The sequence below is a fragment of the Rhipicephalus microplus genome, chromosome 3 (genome assembly GCF_043290135.1).
Source record: "Rhipicephalus microplus isolate Deutch F79 chromosome 3, USDA_Rmic, whole genome shotgun sequence".
NCBI classification, from domain to species: domain Eukaryota; kingdom Metazoa; phylum Arthropoda; class Arachnida; order Ixodida; family Ixodidae; genus Rhipicephalus; species Rhipicephalus microplus.
The window spans coordinates 40,852,440-40,873,366 of NC_134702.1; the positions used below are offsets into that span (position 1 = coordinate 40,852,440).

At 44.5% G+C, this 20,927-nt stretch overlaps 1 protein-coding gene across 2 annotated transcripts in view; it reads left to right on the forward strand.

Annotated features, from left to right (window-relative positions):
• The window catches only part of LOC119176009 (ATP-binding cassette sub-family C member 5), a 59,120-nt gene extending 38,655 nt beyond the window's left edge, over positions 1-20,465 (forward strand). For both annotated transcript variants that reach the window (XM_037427112.2, XM_037427121.2), the window contains exons 18-29: positions 1,427-1,484; positions 1,567-1,712; positions 2,181-2,310; positions 2,908-3,190; positions 3,556-3,742; positions 6,717-6,806; positions 8,950-9,139; positions 15,168-15,327; positions 16,434-16,512; positions 17,428-17,541; positions 18,576-18,740; positions 19,928-20,465. In XM_037427112.2, the coding sequence (XP_037283009.1) occupies positions 1,427-1,484; positions 1,567-1,712; positions 2,181-2,310; positions 2,908-3,190; positions 3,556-3,742; positions 6,717-6,806; positions 8,950-9,139; positions 15,168-15,327; positions 16,434-16,512; positions 17,428-17,541; positions 18,576-18,740; positions 19,928-20,038 (1,713 nt within the window). In that variant the 3' untranslated portion in view covers positions 20,039-20,465. The remainder of the gene's footprint in view (positions 1-1,426; positions 1,485-1,566; positions 1,713-2,180; positions 2,311-2,907; positions 3,191-3,555; positions 3,743-6,716; positions 6,807-8,949; positions 9,140-15,167; positions 15,328-16,433; positions 16,513-17,427; positions 17,542-18,575; positions 18,741-19,927) is intronic.
• Positions 20,466-20,927: the final 462 nt, after the last annotated feature.

The following is a 20,927-nucleotide window of genomic DNA, read 5'->3' on the forward strand; positions in this document are numbered from 1 at the left end:
AGGAGCAGTCATGGTGAACAGTGAGGGTAGCGTCCGATTGCGAAGTTTATGGGAACCTTGGCTCCTCCACCACTTAAAATAGAGGTGTTGTACGTCGAGAAAGGTTCAGACGCAGCTTGGCAAAATGTGCTTTATCAGGCAGGCCTGGCTAATGGCGAGCGGCGTGCGCGAGCTACTACTACAGCCACCGATAATCATTGTCTTCTTCATTACCAACAGAGCGTCCATTATTCAGATTCATTACAATTTATATATATAGCACATCAGACTAATCTCCAGGCTTAAATCTCCAGCTTTTCATCAAAGCACCAGAGCACAAAAAAAGCTTCTTGGCAGAAAGTGTTGACAGTGATGATCACTGCATGTGAATAGCCATACTCTTTAAAAAATGCTTTTAGCTCTATATTAACCTAATATTACACATGATGCTGTATATTTGTTATAGTGAGGATACACATGGACATTGTTTGCGGTTTCATGGTCTAACTTTGTAGAAAACTGATAATATATTGAGCACACCTGTAGCAGTTGTACAGGGAAGATGGCATGTGTGTCTCAAACAGCTGTAACATTTGACGTGGAGAGTAAACGAGAACATGCGTGTCTTGAATAGCTGTAACAAGTTTCAGCGACGAATGTGTTCCGGAAACATGCGTCAGATTGTGCACACACCCTGTGCAACTACATAACTTTTCGCACTGTCTCTAAGATTGGCCTGCTTGCAATTGTTTCGTTAAGCTGCATTTTTCCAAGAAACGTGCAGTAAAATGACGTGAAAAGCCTTGACTAAAGGCTCGTTCACACCGAAGGCGGGGCGGCGAAAGCGACGAGGCGGCAGTGCGGGAGCGGGAAAAACCTCCTCTCCAGGCAGCGAAAGCGGGAGAAAAACCAGGCGGCAAGGCCAATCGCTCTCGGAGCATTTTTTCGCCGCTTGCCGAGGCTCGCCGTTTTGCCACAGCCAATCAGAACACCACGCAGTGGAGGCACGGTGGTGGTGCGGGTGTACGTTTAGGAGAAGTGCTGACACGTCATAGTGACACGTGCGCAAAATAGCGAGACGCCCGCCTCTTCTGCCGCACGCCCAAACGAAGGAGATATGCGGTCTGAACAAGTTCACGGTCTCGCTGCCTCGCCGCTTCGGAAATCCCTCTTTGCCGCACCGCCTTCGGTATGAATGAGCCTTTAGAGTATCTGCACACATGTTTTTGACAAAGAAATCAACAAAAGATCTAAAATTATCTTTAGCTTCCTTTCATTTAGTGTAGCTCGAGCTTTATATGTGATTTCTGCTCTACTTTTACGTAAATATGCTCAAGTAGTTCTTGGGGCCTGTCAGCAGTTATCAGCAGACATTGTTAAACATTATTCATCAATAATATTGGAGAACTACGAATTAAGTGTTGACCTTTATCTTTTATTACTTCAGATGCAGACCCGAAAACCTGCCTTTGCCAACGAGACGTCCGCGCAGTTACCGCTCACAGGTACAGAATTCAGCTGGGCGTATTTAGTGGCATTCTGGGAACGATTATCGTGTGCCTTATCTTTCCTATTGATGTTGCACAGGTGTGTTGTCTGCTCACAACCAGTCGTTTCACAAAAACTCTACCGATGCGCACGGCCACTCGGACAGCATCTACTACATTGCCTACGGCGTTGCTGTGCCCGTGATGCTGCTCTGCGGCATTGTAAAAGGAATTGCGTGCACTGTGGTAAGGTTTAATTGTGAGAGAGACAAATTTTACTGCACAGTTTTTTGAAATTCTCGTAGAGCTGTTGCAGACCTTCAGTTGTGCTGCTTGCTTTTTACACTGCAGCTTTGTTCCTTAAAAGACAGTGCTGCAGGTGTGCTGTCTTAGTAGGCTGAAAAATTTGGGTTCTCACTGATTCACTGCCATTTTGTTGCACCTAATTTTCAGGAGGGATTTCAAAAATTGCGTGTTATCTCAATGCTTGTAGTAGCTCTGCATGTGCTGATACTACATGTGCGTTCTGGCAATCTGAAAACCTTGAATGATACTTGTGTGCACTGCTCGTTAAAATTCTCGGGGGGGGGGGGGGGGGGAGAGGGAGTTTTCTTACGTGCGTGCATGCATGGATATAGTAGTACGGCATTGACAATTAGCCTTTTAACGTGCCCCTGCATCTGGATCCTCATCTACGTTGTACTGCACTTTCAGATTTTGCTGCGTGCCTCCAGCAAGCTTCACAACAAAATGCTCCACGGTATACTGCGATCCCCAACAGGCTTCTTTGATGTGACCCCGTCGGGTCGCATCACCAACCGATTTTCCAAGGACATGGACGAGAGTGAGTGCTCTGTCGGCTCGGCACTGATGTTGCACCGCTTTGGGCAGGGAAATGTCTCTGCGGCAACTGTGTTCAACATGCTTGAACACATCTTGCTGGAAAAGCTTCATATCAACTAGAGACGTCAGAACTCATGATAAAAATGAGCAATTATCGTCAAAAATTCAGTAAACGATTAAATGATATAGGGGGGGTGCGTATGTTGAGGTTGGGAAATGGAATTTGGCCAGTACTACTTGCAACACTATGCCAAGTCATCATTGAATAGCTTCATTAAAGGAGTACGTAGAATCTCATGAGACTACTGGCACAAAATTTTTTAGAATCCGTCAAGTAGAACAGTGTCGCAGTGATTAGTTGCATTCATCAAGTGCTGTCTCTCTTCGGTTGTACTAGCCGAAACAGATAGCTAAAGCTACACAGATAGCTGAATGCTATTAAACGAGGATGAGAAGAGATACATGAAAACTGGACAACCTCTCGTCCTATTTTCTTGTCTCTTCTCGTTCCGTTTGTTTGCGCTGTAGAACTTCTTTGCCTCTCTTTTTTGTCGAAATCTCATTGTGTTCTTTTTGATTGTTTTTCTCTCGCTTGCAGTGGACATCCGTGTGCCATTCTTCCTGGAGATGGTGGTGCAGAGCCTGCTCTCGATTGCACTGCAGCTGATCATCTCCGTGTACGTGTACAAGGTGTTCTGCATCGTGCTGGGTGCCGCCGTGGTAGTGTACCTTCTGCTGGACCGCTGGCTCAATGTTGGTGTGCGCGAGGTGAAGAAGCTGGACAATGTGGCCCGCTCGGCAGTGGTTGTGCACCTCTCCACCACCCTGCAGGGTGTCGCAGTCATCCGAGTGTTCGGCTGCCACAAGTGGTTCACCAACAAGTGAGATGCTTGGGCACCCCTTCGATGTCTCGCTTTGAGTCTTCCTTTTGTTGAGCGTTGAACAGACAGGCTCTATGAATCAAAAGATGTTGGCATGATGCAAGCTTTAAAGGGGATCAAAAAAGATGGGATTCATTGAGGGCTTGTTTGTTAGCAGTGGAAAAGCACTGGCTCTTGGAACGAAAACCACACAGCACGATTCTCTGGCGCTGATAAAGGGCAGCTGCACGGCTCTTCTAAAGGGTTAAGCTCGTACTTGGTATTCTTTGGCTGTCACGGTCTATACATCATTTTGATTACCGTGAGTGTTACTTAATAGCTTTAATGAACATTGACCGTAATTTGTACACACTTGTGCATTACAGGATGTACGAGTTGGTGAACAAGCACTCTGTGGCACATGTGGTGTTCCACCTGGCCTCCCGGTGGTTCACGTTGCGCATGGAGTTTGTCGGCACCTGCATGGTGGCGTCTGCAGCCTTCATTGTGGTCATCATGCGGCAGAGTGTCAGCACTGGGCTTGCAGGCCTCATGCTGGCCTCCGTCTTTTCTGTACGTGGCTCGCTTTGTTGCCTCTACCCTTCCCACTTTTGAGATTGAGCTGTTGAGTCACTCGTGCGCTAATTATGATGGACTGTTTGAAAGAGGCAACCAGTGAAAACCATGAAAGCAGGCAGGACAAGCGATTGTTCTTCACTGCCTTTATTTTATTTTCGCTGGTTTCCTCTTCCAAACAGCAAAGTCGGGTACTTCATCGCGAGCATGTTGGGTGATAAGATGGTGATAACATATTCAAGTGAGCCATACTAAGTGTGGAGAATTACATGTCGATTTTTTTTTTTCAACAATTAGAGATGTTTAAAAGGGCCCTGAAACACTTTTTCAAGTAACCATGGAATGAATTCACTGGAAGAGCTTATTGCCTCTAAAATTCAACACCGCTAAAATTTTAAGAATCCGTCCAGTGCAAGTGAAGCTGCGAAGCTTTGTCGCATGCTGCAATTGCATTCTCTCTTCTCTCATTCTGACGGAAGCGCTGGAAGCTAAGCAGGGAAGGGATGGCATTGATAAAAAAAAGTCACGTGCGCCTCGTGATCTTGAGCACTTTTTTTTTTTCAAATGCGCGACTTTTTCAGTGTGATTGCGCGTGGACAAGTAGCGGTCTTTGGCAGTGATCTCTGTAACGAGCGAGCGGGCCATGTTCAAATCAGCCAATGGCTGATAGATGGGCTTTTTACGAGTGAGTTTTGAGCATCTTCCGTAATTTGTCGAGAGAAGAGAAAGCAACATTTAGCTGACTTTGATAACATATTGCGTATTCCAGGCCGCGTGCTGCGCTATAATATTTGGCTCGCGTGTTGTCGGGAGCCTCTACTACTGATCGGCAGCGTTTTCTGACAATGCTCAATAAGTGTTGTAGAGCCCCTTTAATAATGACTGGCTTGGAATTACATGCACAGTTAATTATTAAGTGCAAGTACAGAGTAATAAAGAAACCAATATTTTCACCAGTGCTGGCATTAGCGTGTCAAATGTGTCTCTACAGAATTGATCATCTTTAACGATATGTGCATTCTCCAAATAAGAAAAAGAAGTGCAAATTTAAGAGCTTGTTTTTCTTTACTAGACACAATGTTAATGAGAACTAACAGACAATGGTGCCAAGGAAGGTGCAGGAAATGTTAGTAGTACTGCAAATGCGAAGAAAGAAAAGCCGACTGAAATATAACTTGATGCTGGCAGGAACCGAACCTGCGACCTTTGAATAACGTATCTGATGCTCTGACAGCAGCAGTGTTCCCCCCGTCCACTTCATGGGGTATGTAGTGGATTTAAATATGGGAGTGTTGGTCAGGGCTGCTAGTAGCCATGATGACAGTACACATATATACTCCATAAAGTGTGTGCCCTTAATACAGTAGACTTTCAGAAAACAGAAACCTGTTAAACAAAATTGCTGCTTAAATGGAACAACTTTATCTGATATTATTGGTTTAGTACTGGTATTCTGAACTCCTGTTCATCTCTCAGTAAACGAAACTCCTGTTAAAGGGAACATATTTTTCTGGTCCCTGGAGGTTTAATTTAATGAGTCTACTATATGGTCTCTAGTTAAGTGAATTCGAATTGAGTATAGAAAAAAGGTGTGCTCACTCTTACCTCAACTTTTTTTTTGTCACCACTGCTTGAAATTGTCTAAAAATTGCTTAAGCACCCCGTAGTGTGTGTGGCTTTTGGTAGTGTTGACAGCAATGCACGTCATTGCTGACAACTGTGCTACCTGTCAGTTTCATGGAGCTTTCTTTTCTGTTTCACCACTTCGAACAAGAGGGTTTGTGCCTACAGGCTTGGTAGCTTTTGCCTTTGTATTGCGCTGCCAAATGTAATGGAGGTAGTGATGAAACTGCGTTAACTGTTTTCTGTCTTTGTCCGAGTAACAGGGGATTATGACATACAGCTATGCAAACTATGAAATGCTTATACTGTAATCTTGTAAACTTGCGTGCAACACCTGAGAAGTGATGGAAAAATTCTTTGGATGGGTGTGCTGCCTTCTCTCGTTAATATGGACGCATTCGTTGACCCTCCAAATATATTGCCCCGCCGCGGTGGTTTAGTGGCTAAGGTACTCGGCTGCTGACCCGCAGGGCGCGGGTTCAAATCCCGGCTGCGGCGGCTGCATTTCCGATGGAGGCGGAAATGTTGTAGGCCCGTGTGCTCAGATTTGGGTGCACGTTAAAGAACCCCAGGTGGTCTAAATTTCCGGAGCCCTCCACTACGGCGTCTCTCATAATCATATGGTGGTTTTGGGACGTTAAACCCCACATATCAATCAACCCTCCAAATATTGGCACCCACACACGTTTGCTTTTTTCGGGGAATGCTTTTCACTGGCTAACAAACCTTTCAAAGTCATCTCCTGCACGAGTCCCATTCACATATCCTGTAGACTCTCATTAAACATAACACGAATGGACCAGGAAAATATGTTCCATTTAATGGGAGATGAACAGGGAGTTCCGTTTACTGATAGATGAACAGAAGTGCAAAACACCAGAACGAAACCAATCTTGTGAGTAGCACTTGTTTCATTGAAGCAGCGGTTCTTTTTAACTGATTTTTCATTCACCGAGAGTCTACTGGACTTATCTGTGTATCAAGGGCTTCTTCAAGGTTGTCACCAATTCTAATTAGTATACCAATCTACAATCCAGCAATTATGCTGGGTTTTAGATTGATGCATGTATAAAGAGCTGGAATATTTCAACTGTAGACTAGAATTTTGACAACCAGTGGCTGTGCTCGTGGCTGTTGTCCCTTTGAGGTGTTTACTTCGTTGGGCAACAGTTCGTTCACTGATGAGTTAAATCTTCACGTAACATATTGGCAAAAGCTCAGTTCGTCACTGTCAGCACTTTGCCAAAAAGCACCACAGTGCTCTTTGCCGAGTCAAGCAGAAAGTGCAATTTGAGCAGCGCTGCATCTTATTAAGATATTCATCTGTGCTTTTGTTTTGTCTTTGCAGGTATGCACATTTATACCTTTCATTATGAGGCTGAAGTCTGAACTTTCAGCCAGGCTTACTTCAATGGAAAGAATTCACGAGTACTGTCAGGTGAGTGACCCTTACTACTGTTCAAACCCGGATATATTCAATCGGAATGTCACAAAGTTCTATGTATATACTTACAAATAACTTATTATATAAAAATTTTTATACATATATGTATTATAAATATACTCAAGGAGATTTTCTGGTTGTTCAATATGCACAATCATTTGTTATGCTATATGGATTTGACATGTGCGGGTTTGAGTGTTTTAATAATGTTTCTTGGTCATCTGGGGCATAGCAGCAACATTGGTGGCTGACATTTGGTGTGAATTGTTTTGAGCGGTGATGACTGCTTGAAAAAAATGCCTTTCTCTTTGGGTTTGGATTATGCGGTGATGAAACTTGACAGTGAATGTCTTTTATACATTAATAATTTGTAAATCCTCGTGTAACGTAGAGTGCACAGAACTTTCTCAAGAGACACATTGCGCGGGGAAAAGGAGGAAAAGAAGGGGGGGGGGGGAACCAACTAAAAACAAAGTCATCAGTCATGGTGAGAACGTCATGTGGGCATTCAGCGTCTGTGTGAAAAAGAAAAGTCAGCATTGATATGTTGCTTTTGTGTATGAGCTGAAACTACCTGCCCGCTCAGTGTTCTATTTACAGCAAAAGTTCGTTAAATTGATTTTCACGGGAATCGAAAAAATGTTTGAATTAACCGAATGCTGAATTATCAAAAGTACCAAGAAAACAATGAACGAATGTCTGTTACATGATAAACGTTCGTTTTCTTGACGAATACATAAACCATGTATTTATTTTGCTTAAGAGAAGTTCAATAGTTGCCATTTTCGTCATCCTACGACTCCGTTTTCGATTAGACCATGGCGCCAGACTCCCATGATTAGTTAAATTAGCCTAAAATGTACTCGGCACCCATTCCTTTGTGCGTATCGCCACCATCGATTCTCGCTTGTCACGATAGTTCTTCTGCAGGTAAAATGGCGAGCTAGTAATATTTCATTCATCATGTTTTAGAAAACAAGATTTATACCAGCGTGCCGGCCGCGGTTGAAAGTTCTTCACTTTCAACAACTTCCGTGATGTTGGAGTTTTGTGACATAATGTGCGCACATTGCATAAAGTTAAAGTGCAACTGCCGTGTTCCAGAGCCACATGTTGACAAAACCGTGGTCACTAATTGATAAAAATTGCATGCAGACAGAGACACCTTGTTTTGGTTGTCTGTGAAAGCCATCGTCACTCTTTTACATTCCACATCTCCAGTGCTTCGTGCTCGGTATGTGCTGAGGATTACCCGTATTAAGCGGCTTGCCATCAACCAAATGTGACCAAGTTAATGAGAGTTTGATGTGATTAAACAATGCATATGCTAGTAGGGACCAAGAGACATGTCCAAGTTTTCTTAATGAACTAGGGTTGAATTAACGAGATTTTATTGCACTTCTATTACAGAACTTTCTTGTGATACAGTGCTTAATGGAAAAAACATTACAAAGTTGTGTGTTTGAACAGAATTTTCGTTTGGACCTTGAAGGACTCAAAGAGCTGAATTTCTTTAGTCATGCTCAGTTTTCGGATCAATGGAGAACACAAATAGCAGTTCCATGGAGCTGTGCTAGCATTTCCTGTCAATGCTTTGATCCACAAAAAAAAAAAAAGATCGTTTTCTAATAAAATGGTGCGTCAAAAGACAAGAGACGAGCACCTACATTGACATGCGATGTCTATAAAAAGATTAGAACTGGTTTGCGCCGAGCGCTTCACTGTAATCAATGAGCATGTCAGCCCAAATTATCGAATACTAAAATGCTGAAGCGAAGTCATGATATCTTGCGAGAGAGTTGGCTGCGGCATATTTCATAGAAGTGTATGATTGCATGCATATATGTGAACCTTCTACTGTGTTGCACAGCATGAATGTGTTTTTATGGGACATTGCCTTTGAATCGCTTATGCATATGTGCTACACAACTGGGTACTATACAGTAGTGCTGTTTATTTAAAGTAATAAACCAGTTTGTAGTGTGTGGCCATCCTTGTTGCTATGACTCTTGTTTTTGTCTTTATGTAGACTGCTTTCCTAGAAAACATCCATGCACTAACTAGTCCAGCATTGCATTTTACAAAACTGATAGCGGTTTATGCTTGTGTGAGCAGCGTACTGTTTCGCTTGTTGCAGGATCTGACTGAGGAGGCTCCCCAGCACGTGCAGAGCTGTGGAGAGATCAAAGGCTGGCCCACCGAGGGGGACCTGCGCTTCGACCAGGTGTGCCTGCGCTACCGTGAGGGGCTACCCCTGGTGCTGCAAAACATCAGCTTCCACGCGCGCGGTGGTCACAAAGTGGGCGTTGTCGGTCGCACTGGCGCAGGTGAGCCTGATGGCCTTGCACTGTTTTGGCGTGCTTCCGAGGGCTGGGTCTACAATCGTTGCCTGTCGCAGAAAGCTGAAGTGGTTGGTGTCAAAAGATAATTTTGATTTTCACGAAATGAAATACCTTTGTTTTGCCTATTTAGCAAGCACATCTTCAGTAACAAAATACAATTGTTACACCAAAAAATAGTGCCTGCCCCCTCTGTATGCCACATCAGTAACATAATCAACCCAGCCTTACATGCATCTTAGGACAAATGTGTTTTACACATCGGCATTACAGCAAGCCGTTCGCATGTGAAATGATCTTCTTAATGATCTCTCCTCTGATAGTAACCCCAACATGTGTGACGCAAACTTGAGATGCATTTTCTTATACTAGTAGCATTGTAAAATTGTTTCATTGTATAGCTTTCAACCTTTATTGTATTTTAACACAGTGTTGCATTTTATTTTCCTTAACATGCTTTAATATGCTGTTACATGTGCTGTGCAATATTACTGACATACTGCTGTTAATTTTGTTGCATTGTACTCTTCTGGCTTGTTATTATTTACCTACATTGTGACACTGTTCTTTCCAGTTAAGCTGTGATTTCATTGTACTCTCCCTTACTCAATGCCCCTGTGGATGTATGGTACTTTTAATAAATAAATAAATAAATAAATAAATAAATAAATAAATAAATGAATGAATGAATGAATGAATGAATGAATGAATGAATGAATGAATGAATCGCCAATCCCTGGAGGACGCCCGATAACCGACCGATTTGCTACGCTTGCTTCACTCCCGGACACGTTGCTCGCTACTGCCGCCGTCGACCTCAGACGTTCGGCAACTATGCCCGGTCGTCGCATCCCGGCAGCCAACCCTTCGTCCAATACGGGCCGGTCTCGCCACCTCGCTATGCGCCTACTGACCACCTTGACTTCCAGCCGCAACGCGCACCCTCTCCTCGTCGGCGATCGCCCTCCCCCATGCGTCGCCGGCCCGGACCCTCCGACCAGGAAAACTAAGCAACGCAGTTCAAGAGGCAAGAACTGCGCCGTTTTCGAACTGTCTAAGCCCTCGCTCCTCTCCTGCTAACGTGGTCGCAGTAACTGTTGAAGGTTATTGTACTTTCGCCCTTGTGGACACTGGTGCCGCTGTTTCTGTTATTGCCGCTAATCTCTGCCGTTTATTACGCAAAGTAACGACGCCGCTTTCGGGACTGTCGCTTCACACCGCAAGCGCACAGCAAGTAACGCCTCTCGCAGCCTGCACTGCAAGAGTCTCCATCGAAGGCATTCTTTACATCGTGGAGTTTGTTGTTCTTCCTGTCTGTTCGCATGACGTCATCCTCGGGTGGGACTTCCTATCCCGCCATAATGCCGTCATTGACTGCGCACGCGCCGAAGTTGAGTTTTCGCCCTTGTGTGATGTCCCATTACTGGACGCTCCTCATCAGCCGTCGAAGTTGCTCGTTCATGAAGATACCGATATTCAGCCTGGAAATTTCGCCCTTGTTCCCGTTTCATGCAACGCCTACACTGACGCTACAGCTCTTTTTATGCCTTCCGATATCTTCAAATGTCGTCGAGCTTTGCCGCTGCCTTTCGCAACAATTGACCTTGCCGCCGGAAGAAGCAACATGTTCTTAAGCAATCCGTTTTCCACGCCTGTCACATTGCTTGCGGGGGAATGTCTCGGCCGCGTGCAGGATCTCGACCCTTCGTTTTTGTTTGATGTCCCGGACGACTACTGCGACCACCCAAAAGCACTGTCGGCACTCGGGGAGTCGTCCAATGATACGTTTTCCAGCGCCATCGCCGACACTCTCACTCCCACCGAACATGCCGACCTGCTGGATCTTCTCCATGAGTTCAGGAGTTCGTTCGATGTGTTGCAACCTCAACTGGGCCGCACACCACAAGTCAAACATCATGTTGACACCGGCCTACACCAGCCACTGCATCAAAGACCATACCGTGTCTCCGGTGAAGAGCGCCGCATCATCAACGATCAAGTTGAAGATATGCTTCGTAGAGACGTCATTCGACCATCTCACAGTCCCTGGGCGTCTCCCGTCGTCCTGGTGCATAAGAAAGACGGATCTATCCGATTTTGCGTGGACTATCGTCGTTTGAATAAGATAACCCGCAAGGACGTCTATCCTTTGCCGCGCATTGATGACGCCATTGACACCCTTCACGGAGCGGAATTTTTCTCGTCGCATGATTTGCGGTCTGGCTACTGGCTGGTCCCAATGGCAGAAGCTGATCGCCAAAAAACGGCATTTATTACACCAGACGGACTATATGAATTTAACGTCATGCCCTTTGGGCTTTGTAACGCGCCTGCCACGTTTGAACGTGTTATGGATAATACTCTATGTGGCCTCAAATGGAATATGTGCCTCTGTTACCTCGACGATGTCATGGTTTTCTCCCATGACTTTCCTACGCACCTCCTTCGCCTCAGGCACGTTTTGAGTTGTCTGACCAATGCTGGTCTGCAGCTTAACCTAAAAAAATGCCGCTTCGCTGCACGCGAGCTTGTCATCCTAGGCCACATCGTGTCCAAGCACGGCGTATTACCAGACCCAGCAAAACTTCGAGCAGTCGCAGAATTTCCCAAGCCGACGACCATGAAAGAACTTCGCAGTTTTGTAGGCCTATGCTCCTATTTCCGACGCTTTGTTCGCAATTTCGCATCTATCATGTCACTGTTAACCCAGCTTCTTCGCGGTGACGTGAACCTCACCTCCTGGTTTCCTGCATGTGACGTTGCCTTCACTACTCTGCGCCGTCTGCTCACTTCCCCACCTATTCTTCGCCACTTCGACCCGACGGCTCCTACCGAAGTGCACACCGACGCCAGCGGCGTCGGGCTAGGCGCGGTCCTCGCTCAACGAAAGCCCGGCTATTCAGAATACGTTGTAGCCTACGCTAGCCGCACTCTGACGAAAGCCGAAACTAATTACAGTGTGACAGAAAAAGAGTGTTTGGCTCTGGTGTGGGCGCTTGGAAAGTTCCGGCCGTACTTATACGGCCGCCCGTTCGATCTAGTAACTGATCACCACGCGCTTTGCTGGCTCTCCACATTGAAAGACCCTTCTGACCGCCTTGCGCGATGGGCACTCCGCATCCAGGAGTACGACATTCGCGTCGTATACCGCTGCGGACGCAAACACTCTGACGCTGATGCCCTGCCCGCTCACCTTTACCACCAGATCAGACGTGCGGAAACACTTGCCTCCAGACCTTGTCATCGCTAAATCTCGACTCGATTGCCACCGAACAACGTCGTGATCCGTGGATCGCCTCTCTTATCAAATATTTATCTGGCACGCCCAACCTTCCAGTATCTCGATCCCTCCGACGTCAAGCTTTCCATTTCGCCATCTGCGATCAACTTTTTCATCGACGCAACTACGCTCCCGATGGCCGCCGGTGGTTGCTGGTCATTCCACGCACTTGTATGCGCCTCCCTTCACGACGATCCGCAATGTGGCCATGCCGGAGTGTTCGCCATCGCTATTACTGGCGCGGCATGTACAATTTTGTACGTAAATTCGTGCAGTGCTGTCCTGACTGCCAGCGACGTAAATCAACACTGCCACGTGCAACTGGCGCATTGCAGCCACTTCCATGCCCTGCCAAGCCATTTGATCGCGTCGGCGTTGACCTCTACGGTCCCCTTCCATTGACACCAGATGGTAATCGGTGGATTATAGTGGCGGTCGACCACCTGACACGCTACGCCGAAACAGCCGCTTTGCCGAGCGCTACAGCTCAGGATGTCGCCTCTTTCATTTTGCAACGCTTTATCCTTCGACATGGTGCACCTCGAGAGCTCCTTAGTGACAGTGGCCGCGCTTTTCTTTCCGAGGTCGTCGAAACTCTGCTTTCGGAATGCCACGTCATTCATCGGAAAACGACAGCATACTACCCGCAGACTAATGGACTAACGGAACGGTTCAATGCTCTCAATGTACGTGGCATCTGATCACAGCAACTGGGACCGTGTTCTCCCGTAAGTCACGTTCGCATATAACATCGCAATACAAACCACCACGGGATTCTCACCTTTCTTTCTTCTTTACGGACGTGAGCCTTCCCATACAATTGATACCCTACTTCTTTACTGTCCTGATGCTTCCGAGTGTCCACCTATCTCCGATGCTGCTAGACAAGCCGAAGAGTGCCGCCAGCTCGCCCGTGCGTTCACCTCGGAAGAACAACAACGCCTGAAAGAAACCCGTAGCACCTCTCTTCCGGATCCCAACTATGCCCCAGGGTCTCTTGTGTGGCTTGCCATCCCATACCAAACACCGGGACTCTCCTCGAAACTTGTCCCCCGATACGAGAGGCCTTACACCGTTTTGGAGAAAACCTCTCCGGTTAATTTCCTAATTGAACCAGTTTCCCGATCGGACGGCATGCGCCGGCGTGCACGTGACATCGTCCATGTTTCCCGACTGAAACCGTACCATGAGCCTTTGCCTGAAACTTCTTAAGTCGCCAGGATGGCTCCTTTTTCAGCGGGGGCGATTGTGAAGAAGAAGATGTGCCTGCAGTGAGCAGCATCGCCAACGCCTGGCTCTCTCGGCTCGTGCTTCGGTTCGTTGCTGTGCCGATCGCTGGACGGTTCTTGACGCTGTCTCGTCGCTGTCTTTAACGGCTAATAAACCTCCTCACAGAATGAATGAATGAATGAATGAATGAATAAATAAATATATAAATAAATAAATAAATAAACAAACAACAATGAAATTCAATATAACGAATCCTTCTGAATCCAAAAATTTTATGTATCATTGGCAAAAGTTTGCGTGAGCAGCCTGATCATGAATTTCCCCTATTTCCCCGTTTACCTCGCCTGTATCAGGCGAGGTAAACGGTCTCCTGAATCTATCATATGCTGCCAATTTCTAAACATGGGGAGAAGAAATGCAGGTAATGTTCGAGCAGGCAGAGCAAGAAGGTTCCTAAGAGAGAATGAATGCCATTTGCAGCATAAACCGTTACATAACTAAAGCAACCACAGTGTTCCGGCAGGTATATTTGTAGGGACAACAAACCACGTTTGCCCCGGGTCATTTTACATGTCAGAGTAGTAGAACTACCGACTACATTGTGCAGCCTTGTCAAAGTAATATTGTAGTGTTGTGGCTAGGGGGCCCTGAAAAAGAAGCTTACTATGTAAAAATTGCAATAAAATTGCTACATTTTCGCTCACTTATTTCCAAGAAAACCACATTAAATCGAGTTCAGTGCCATGGCAGCTTAGTTTGAGTTGGTAGCATTGTTGAACCCTGTAGGTACCCGCTGTGAATGGGAAATGACTTGTTAGACTGGGATCTTCGTAAAATTGGGTACCAGTATATCAAGTCTCACATGTAATCAAATAAAATTGTTTCCTGGCTAGCATCAGCAGCTATGGAATTCCTGGCAGCATGTCAAGTGCGCCTTCGCAAAGTTGTAGAATGTTTTGTGTCTGTGTGCTAGCTGTAAAAATCTTGTCAAACTAAAACAGTGCTTCAAGCCGACTGCTTAAAAATGAACTTTCTTGAAGAAACTGTGAGGATATTCTGTGGCATGAAGGTTACACTTAAAGCTGCTTTGTGAACTGTTCATTCATTTCTTGCACTCTGTTCATGAGTGTGCTTTGGAGGGGTTTCAGTTCCATTGTATGATTGATATATATATTTTTTTTCGTGAGATGGCAGTGAAAGACACCAGTGACGAAGGCAGCACATGAATGCAGCACCAAAACTTCTGTTTTTGCGATGTCATAAGTGCTTCTTCTGTAAAGTATCTGTTATAAGCGTTCCCAGGGTTGGGAAGGGAGAGAGCATGCTTACTATAATACACATCAGTATTTGTAGGTTAAACTTTTTTTAATTTTGGTGCAGTTGCAAATATACACAGCTAAAAATTTGATTCTTCCTAGAAAGTCAACATTTCGTGAAGTCAGTGTTACGGGAGTGCAGTGTATTGAAAAAAAAAAAAAAAAAGCTTTTGCATTTATGCATTTGCAGGCAAATCATCCATCCTGGTGGCGCTTATGCGAATGAAGGAGCTGGAATCTGGGTGCATCATTCTGGATGGCATCGATATCAGTTCCCTCGGGCTCCACGAGCTCCGTTCCTCGATAGCTGTGATTCCGCAGGAGCCCGTGCTCTTTCAAGGCACGGTCAGGTATGTACGTGTGTGCGCTACATCACTTGGAAATATTTTTTGAAAATTCGGCTTTTCATGTATGGCATTTCGCATAGAGAAAAAGCCGGCTACTGGCAAATAATCAACAATAAAAGGCAAGCAAGAAAAAGAATGCTGTTAGAGAAATGTCTGGCATTCTGAGAGTGGTTTTATTATTTGGACGGCTTTAATGGTGCCAACGATAAAAACGTTTTCGCTTAGCGGATGAGCTACGCTTCTCCAATACTGTTTAGAAACTGTTTGCAAGGGAGACCTGTGCTCTTCCAAAACGTGAAAGGGCGTAAAGAGGAGCTCTTTCTAAGCTTGTATGTTTATTTTAAACTGAACATTTTGGGGAGCATTGTTGTGTCTACCATTAATTCATTGCAGCATGTCTCTCAAGCTGAAAGCCTGATGAATTGGATTTTTAGTGTAATTTTGTTATCACTCTCAAAATTCCTCCATTATTTGTGAGTGCCCCACCAGCATATGGCACCTTGACAGAACTCGTTAACTTTTTCCAGCTGTTTCTGTCAGATTTGCCGTTTAGAGATGAAATAGGGTCAGTTATTGTTAAAGAGAATCATATTGAAATGTTCATATTTATATTACAGCTATTGGAGCGCACCCAGATGATCAGCATTTCTTAACCTTCAAGATATTTTTTTCCTTTCACGTGCAATCGAGGTTGACAAACGCAGGTAGATCATTGCCGCTTCTGTATCTGTTGACATGTGAAATGTACTGGGTCCGACACTGAAGAAGAGTGGCATGCCTGACTTTCAGTACTTCTTGCTTAAAAAAGAAATGTGTCAGAATTTTTATTGAGGTGTAAATGAGTTCATTATTAGTATTAATCTTAAGTGTATGTGTAGTCGTCATCGGTAATCTTAATCAATCACCATCTTGCTGTATCTGCTATTACCTACGAGTATATCTGAGGCAAGGAAGCATTGAATTTTGCTCCATCTATATGGAACTGTCTGAAAATTCCTAAGTGTGTGCTTCAAAGGTGTTTACAGAGTACATTGATGGTGAGGCTTTTAGAGAAGTTGTTGGCGGCATGGAATAATTTTCTGTCGGGATTGCCCCCTTACCTTTCATAGATACAACTTGGATCCTGCAAGCAGGAAAACAGATGCAGAGCTTTGGGAAGCCCTAGAAAGAGCGCATTTAAAGGCAAAGGTATGTTTCTCCTTGCTTCCCGTCACGTGACCAATGTGTATGACTAACCAAACTAACCATTGTGCATGAAGCCCTTGGTTAAGAGTTGAAATGTGGGAGACAAGATAATTTTTAACCTGACTACCTATTGTTGTGGCTGTGCAGTTATGAAACTCTGACATGCATGAAAATGTAGGTTCAATTACCTTCTACCTGCATTTTAATGCGAGGAATGAACAAAATGCTCTTGTACTTACATATGCCTGTATGAGTGCCAATGAGATCTGTTTGGTACAAACTATTTATGCTTTTGTAGTCATTCCTTGAGGCCTGAAAAATCGCACATTGGTAACTGTGGCCTAAATGAAATTATATAAAAAAAGAAAGATTTAGTTTCAGAACGTTTGCTTCAAAAGAATGTTCAGGATCGTTCTCCTTTTAGTGACTGCGATATTCGTTTGTCAGTAGTTTGTGGGACACTCGAAACTGTCTATGCCAGTATTAAGCACACTATAATGAATCCCGAGCAATCGATATTATTCATGAGCCCCGCCGGGGTGGTCCAGTGGCTAAGGTACTCGCTCGGCCGCTGACCCACAGGTCGCAGGATCGAATCCCGGCTGTGGCGGCTGCATCCACCGATGGAGGTGAAAATGCTGTAGGCTCAGGTTTGGGTGCACATTAAAGAACCCCAGCTGGTAAAAATTTCCGGAGCCCTCTACTACGACGCCTTTCATAATCATATGGTGGTTTTGGGACGTTAAACCCCTTATATTTATCAATCAATAATTATGAGTGCACATTACAGTGTTACTCTAAAACATTGAAGCTTCGTGGAATGGTGTAGCCAGTGTAAAGATTGTTTTCATAGTAAAGGGCAAACGTTTTATTCACGTGATCACATTCATTGTTCCTCCTTTTTTTTCTGTCGTGTAGATTGAAAAAGAAGACAAGCAACTTGAATGTGTCGTGGAGAAGAATGGAGACAATTTCTCTGTTGGCGAGCGACAGCTTTTGTGCCTGGCGAGAGCAATGTTGCGGCACAACAAGGTTGGTGAATGAGTGCGGCACTAAACTGCCTCAACAACGATTTTAATTTCCCTAAGTTCCTCGTTGTGTCGTTTTAGAAGCATTGTCTTCTGAATGATAATCGTTCTGTGCATTTTTTCTCAAACGCTGCTACGTGTTTCTTTGCAGTGATGTTGGCTCTGTTGCTGATGAAAAGGGGAGGGGGTCCCTCCAAAGCGGAGGCTTGCCAATATGACAGCTGTAAAAGCAGCTTGTCATGCGCCCCAGATCCTAAAGCCCGCTACGTACATTATAAAAGCGAGATAGTATGCACTCGTGGTCTTAAAACCAGATGAGGCACAGTGTTTTACCCCTGTGAATGCTCGTGCGAGTGTGACTGTTTTTCCACGAACGTGTGCGCATTTCTTTATTTTTCGCCGATGACCATTTTATTTTAGAGGGGAACTGCAACAGTTTTTTAAGTAAACATAAAATGTCTTCATTAAAAGAATTTATATTCTCTCAAATCAACTACGGCAAAATGTTTTAGAATCCCTAAAATACGAGCGAAGTTACGAGGATTTGTCGCACGCTCAAGGTACTTTCTCTCTTTTTTTGTGCCAGCAAGCACGCTAAAACCTACGTGAGCTTGTGACAACGTTTAAGAATCTACTTCCGTTCAATCGTGTGCCATAATCTCGAGCACTTCTTTTTTTCTTTGAACGTGCAGCTCACGTTCAGTGTGTTTTGGTGTCGGAGACCTAAATTTTGTCAATGTAACTGCAGCCAGTTTGTGCTTTATTTGTAGGAGTCTTTTTCATTGCAGTGAAAATGCACCGAAACCTCATTATAACAAAGTTGTATCTTGCAGCAAAATAAGTTTGTTATAAAACTGTTATTTGTTATAAAGCTATATTACTAACAAAAAGTTTGTTATAAAGGTATATTACTAACACTATATTTATTGCTAATTTACTTCATTATAAGCGATATTTTGTTATATCTGGGTTCGTTATACCGAGGTTGAAGTGTAATTGTACACACCTCTGGAGCTGTTAATTTTTCTTTGCTCGCAGATTTTAGTACTGGACGAAGCCACAGCATCGGTGGATGCCGAGACAGACCGGCTGATCCAGCAAACGGTGCGAGAGGTCTTCGCAGACTGCACCGTTCTGACCATAGCACACCGGCTGCACTCTGTTCTCGACTGCGATATGGTTATTGTGTTGGATGGAGGACAGGTGAGTGGTTGCAGTGTACTACACAGTGCTTGGGTAAGATGCTCAAATGTCTCGCTTCTCAGTATCCTTGAAAATGTATTGCCTGAAGCTAGGTGCTACAAGAGCTTGGAAATTATTGTTATTTCAAGCATGTGGCTTCAGTGAACTCCTCATGCGAAATGGAATGACAAGTAACCAGGCAATAATTTCCTCGAGACTCTAGACAACAAGCTCTTTTTTTAGTTTTTAGTAGCCAGTTTGCGCTCTTTAAAAGCGATTTTAACCGTCTCCGAGTTTAATTACAATCTTTAGTTACTCTGTTATGAAAGTAGATTGATTGATATGTGAGGTTTAACGTCCCAAAACCACCATATGATTATGAGAGATGCCGTAGTGGAGGGCTCCGGAAATTTTGACCACCTGGAGTTCTTTAACGTGCGCCCAAATCTGAGCACACGGGCCTACACCATTTCCGCCTCCATCGGAAATGCAGTCGCCGCAGCCGAGATTCGATCCCGGGACCTGCGGGTCAGTAGCCGAGTACCTTAGCCACTAGACTACCGCGGTGAGGCTGCTATGAAACTAGAGAAACTAAACTTGTGAAAGCAAATAAAAACAAACTATGTAAGTTAAAAAAAACTTCCGTTTTTCGACTCGTATCTCTCCTTGATGCGCGCACATTTCATCAAGTTGAAATGAAACGGCTGAATGCCGGATAGGTCTGCGGACAAAACTGTGGTGTACTAGAATACTATTCTAATACACTATAAGCAAAACTGTGGTCACTAAGTGATTAAGGTAAGGATGTGGACTGAACCGCTTTGTTTTGGTTGTCTGCAAACACCATTCTTGCTCTTTTTTGTCACTTGTTCATGGCAGTTAGGTATAGGCGCGCCCTGAGGGTCATCCAAATTAACTGGGTTTCAGTGAAACATAACTGGATTAGCTGAAGTTCGCTGCCGTCAAGCAATGTGTATGCTCGCTGGAAGCGGGAAACGTTCGAAGTATTCGATTTTTTCAATTAACGATGACAGAATTAATAAGGTTTTGCTGTAATTGCTTGATAGGGAACCACGAAACATAATGCAACACTCGCTGCATTGGCTGTAGAATAGATTGTCTCTTAGAAGCTTTTATGTTGTTTGGCTGTATTTCTTTTTCAGAGATCTGTGGGCTTAATCTGTCATTTCCTGTTTCTCTTTCTTTAGATTATTGAAATGGGCAGCCCTGTCACCCTTTCGAAAGACACCAACTCAGTATTTTCGGCAATGCTGAAGGCGTCTGGCATTCAGGCACCGACGAGTGAAGTGCGCCGCTGAGTGTGCGCAGCTTTGTGGCAGCTTATTGCTGCTGGACACTCCTGTGTTTAGACAGGACCTCGTCATCATTGTGCGAGTGTTTTAATTGTAGGATCTAATTTTTACGCCTTTTTTGTATTCCTTGCATTTCTTTTCGTGCTCGTGATATACATCCGATATTTTGGGGGGACTTGCAGCAGACTATTGCGAATCTCCTTTGATAGCTTTGCACGAGGCATTCATAAATTCACATCTACATAGCTTTCTCTTTCGTTAAATTTCTGCATTTGAGCTGTGGAAGCTTTCGTGATGATGATGTTTTGAAATTGCCTTTTTCCTCGGGATAAGCACGGTTTACTTCCCCTAGGGGCCGAATTATGGTTGCTGGGTGAGTTGGCGATTTATAATATAACGAAAGTCTTTGCATTCTCAGAATGCACTGGTGCCAGGGGATGATTCGTCGGCCGCATCTCCTATATTTTCTGGTCTTTCCTTGACAACGTACTCTTGTGTTGCACGCATATTTTTTGCGTAAGTCATTGTAGACAATTGCCACATGCAGTTGAGCTTTGAATCGATACGGTGTGATTGAATGTAATCCACAACTTTTGCACTTGATTGTTTGTGACTAGTAAGCCATGAGTCGGGATAATTCAATAATTCTCTTCAGATTATTTTTATTTTGTACTTCATCTGCGGTTCGTGCAATGTGCGCATTATGTTAACATCTTCGTCACCATTGCACTGACGACAATGCGGTAAAATCGAAATTGAGGGACGAGAATCTGTACGTTGCATTAGCTATTGTGTTAATTTGTTACAGATGCATACCGTGAGATTTGCCTGCTATGTAGGAATGAAGTGCGATGTCACGCTGCACGATTTTCAACGATCATTGATTGCTTCCATT